The sequence below is a fragment of the Protopterus annectens genome, chromosome 1.part1, assembly GCF_019279795.1.
Source record: "Protopterus annectens isolate FY-2018-M chromosome 1.part1, PAN1.0, whole genome shotgun sequence".
Lineage (NCBI taxonomy): Eukaryota > Metazoa > Chordata > Ceratodontiformes > Protopteridae > Protopterus > Protopterus annectens.
Window position 1 is genome coordinate 1,107,437,815 of NC_056726.1, and position 3,091 is coordinate 1,107,440,905.

Genomic DNA, 3,091 nt, shown 5'->3' on the forward strand with positions numbered 1-3,091 from the left:
CTCAGTTTGGATTAGTGAAGAGAAGAAAGGCTGTGTTCAAATTAACCAGTATCTCTGCATATATCAGCTTGTCAAAATCTTCATTCCACAAGTGTGGAAAGCATGTTTGTTTCCTACAGCTAAGCCTGGCACTAGATTTGAACAATTAGAATGAATTCGTTATTACCTGACTCTGGTGAGTGCCTGCTGCCCCTACCTTGATGAACTGATATTAAACCAACTTTGTTATTAGAGAAACAAGACTCACAGTATCATACACAAATGATACCATGTTAACTTCAAAGAAATGCAGTGTGATTGGCCAGACATGATATGATGCAAACAAGTACCTCCCACTCTGTCAGATGCAACAAAACCTCTGAAATAACAGCTGCCCTCACTACTTGTCACCTGAACTGTGACTGCAGAGCAAGGTGTATGTGCGCACCACTGATTTCACTTTATATATGTACTGTAATTTGTACTTTATTAATATATACCTGAAGCAATGCAGTTTGAAATGAAGTTTCAGGCTTTGACTCTTCTGCTCTGGATACCTTGTAAGTACAAGCTTTTGCTTTTTACTGTTTTTTTGTTTAAAAACAAATAATTTACATTTTAATGTGCTACAATTCTGTATCTGCAAATGTTTACAGCTTTCTGAAAATCCCATCTCATTTTTTGTCTGTACTTAAATATCCACTGATGGGATTAAATAGCTGGAAGACCATGCTGGATTTATTATTATCAGTGGCCATTATCGGTGATCCTTGTGGAAAAAAATGACACCCATTTATAGCAGCTTTATACATTAATGTAGTGAACATGTGTGTTGTGACAAGTGTGATGTAATGAAAAGGCATCTGACAATATATATATATGCGGCTTAGACAAATAGGGCTACTATAATGGTTAAGGTTTTATCTAAACAGCACAAAGTACAGGGTTTGATTCTTGAGAAGCATGGCTGTGCTGAAAAAGGCCACCTAGGGTCATTAGTCTAGTAATAACCTATACACCAAGCTATGTTGTCATGGTTGAGAGAGAGAGCGCTGAAGGATAGTAGCAGGAATATTTTGGAATATTACATTTACTGTATGCCTGATTGATGGCAATACATGACAATGAGTCTGCCTAATGTGCCCTTTAGTGCAAAAAGCTAGAGACCCTTGAGAAGGCATGATGGATAGCAATTGTGATTAGTTGGGGGGGCAGATGATATCAAGAACGTTTGCCAGAATTTGGAATATGGTGAACACAGGGCACCAGCGATGAGTGATGGGCTGGGTAGAGTTGGTGGGAGTTGTTATACTGGAGGGGTCTCTGATTTCATGGATTAGTATCAGGAACCACATTGAAAAGATTCATAGCAAGTGAAAACTTTATTTCTTGTTGGATTTATGAAAGATTTTAGAGGATAACATTTGTATGGGACAATGTCTCTAAAATATAAAAATAAAAGCATGGACGAATAACAGAAAATCAGCTCAGTGTGTATGATTTGATATGAACAGTAAGGGGCCACCGGACTGAAAACATTTAATACCAATGTATGTAACCACGACTGTAAATATATTTCAGGTATCTCCTGCTGTAAGAGAGAGAACCTTGGATATTTCTTTCAGAGGAACAAACCATTGTGCCAGAAGGCTGCATCATAACACAAGTGTCAGGCTTACACCTTAGTTCAAATTGCACCTGCAGGTAATACAATGGGGAATACATCCCACACCCACTTACTATACATTAATTACTAATTGATAAAGTAAAAAAAATGGAACTTGTCAGAAGGTAAGACTACCTTGTCCATGTAGTTAATCCATTATCTTAGGTAAGAGATAAGCTGCAGTTCCATGTTAACTGATGTCCTACATTTTCCTACACCCCCCCATAACTGATTTAAGTTTTTTTTTACATTTTGTCTGAATTATGCCACATTATGATTCCATAACATTGTCAGAAAGGATAGGTAATACATCTACTGCTTTCTCTGTGGAAACATCTTCACCTCTGACTTTCCTCCTGATCTCCACATCAACGACCTGTCTGTTACTGTTCATGCATATGTTTTCTGCAATATTCTGTGCTCACTACCACTGTTAATCCTAGGAGGTCCATAAATGCTTCTGTTATACCCCCTTTCCCCTCCGTCTTTCCAAGGTACATATATTAAAATGTGTAGTTTAGGATGAAAGGATTAGGAATAGACAGCTATGGTACAACGTGACTGTTGTTACTTACGGGGAAGCAGATATTGTAAGTGCTGGGCTGTCAGGAATTAAATATTATGTCAGTGTGTACAAACAGATATGAAGGGAATGTCAGCATCACGTAACACAATGGCAACATTTGCATGGGGCTTCTTGTAAGGCCATCTCCTCGTAATCAAATTTCTACATATCACTTAACTCTCTGTCATTACCCAACCAGAGATACAAAAGAATGAGGACTATAACTGTCACTACAAGAAATCATGACTTTTATAGAACATTAAAAAATAGCTAAGAATATAATATCCAAGCAACATTACATACTGTGCAATATATGGTATATATATATACATATATATGTATGCCTAAATCTATATCTATACATATATGTATATCTGATCTATATATATATATATATATATATATATATATATATATATATATATATATATATATATATATCTGCAGAAATCTATACACACATACCTATATCTATACATATATCTATAGATAGAGGTGCAATCCTCTGTAAAAGATGTATGAAAATTTTCATAGTGAATTCCATTTGTCTGTGTTTGTGTCCATGCACATATGTGTGGATATATGTACACTGGCTGCAATCATTTTCTCTAAAGTCAAGATATTTAAAAGCAGTTGTTGGTACAAAGCATCTAAAAGTCACTATATTGAGGACTTTTGTCATTGCTGAGCAGTGCCGGAGATGGTATCTATAAGGGTGTGGGGTGTGGAGCTTGTTCCTGGAACAGAATAGTTTTTATTTTTCAATATTATTTCCCTGCAGTTGCGTAAAGTGTAAAGACATGCAGGTAGGTGTGTGTGCATGTGGGTGTCCCTTCTGTGAAGGTTGGGTGTCGGGCTGGCAACTTGGCGCCGTAAAAACC

At 36.8% G+C, this 3,091-nt stretch overlaps 1 gene segment (V, D, J or C); it reads left to right on the forward strand.

Annotated features, from left to right (window-relative positions):
- Nucleotides 1-397: 397 nt before the first annotated feature.
- LOC122813633 overlaps nucleotides 398-3,091 on the forward strand; it is a 237,188-nt gene continuing 234,494 nt past the window's right edge. The window contains 1 exon segment of the V gene segment in view: nucleotides 398-539. Coding sequence covers nucleotides 488-539 — 52 coding nt within the window.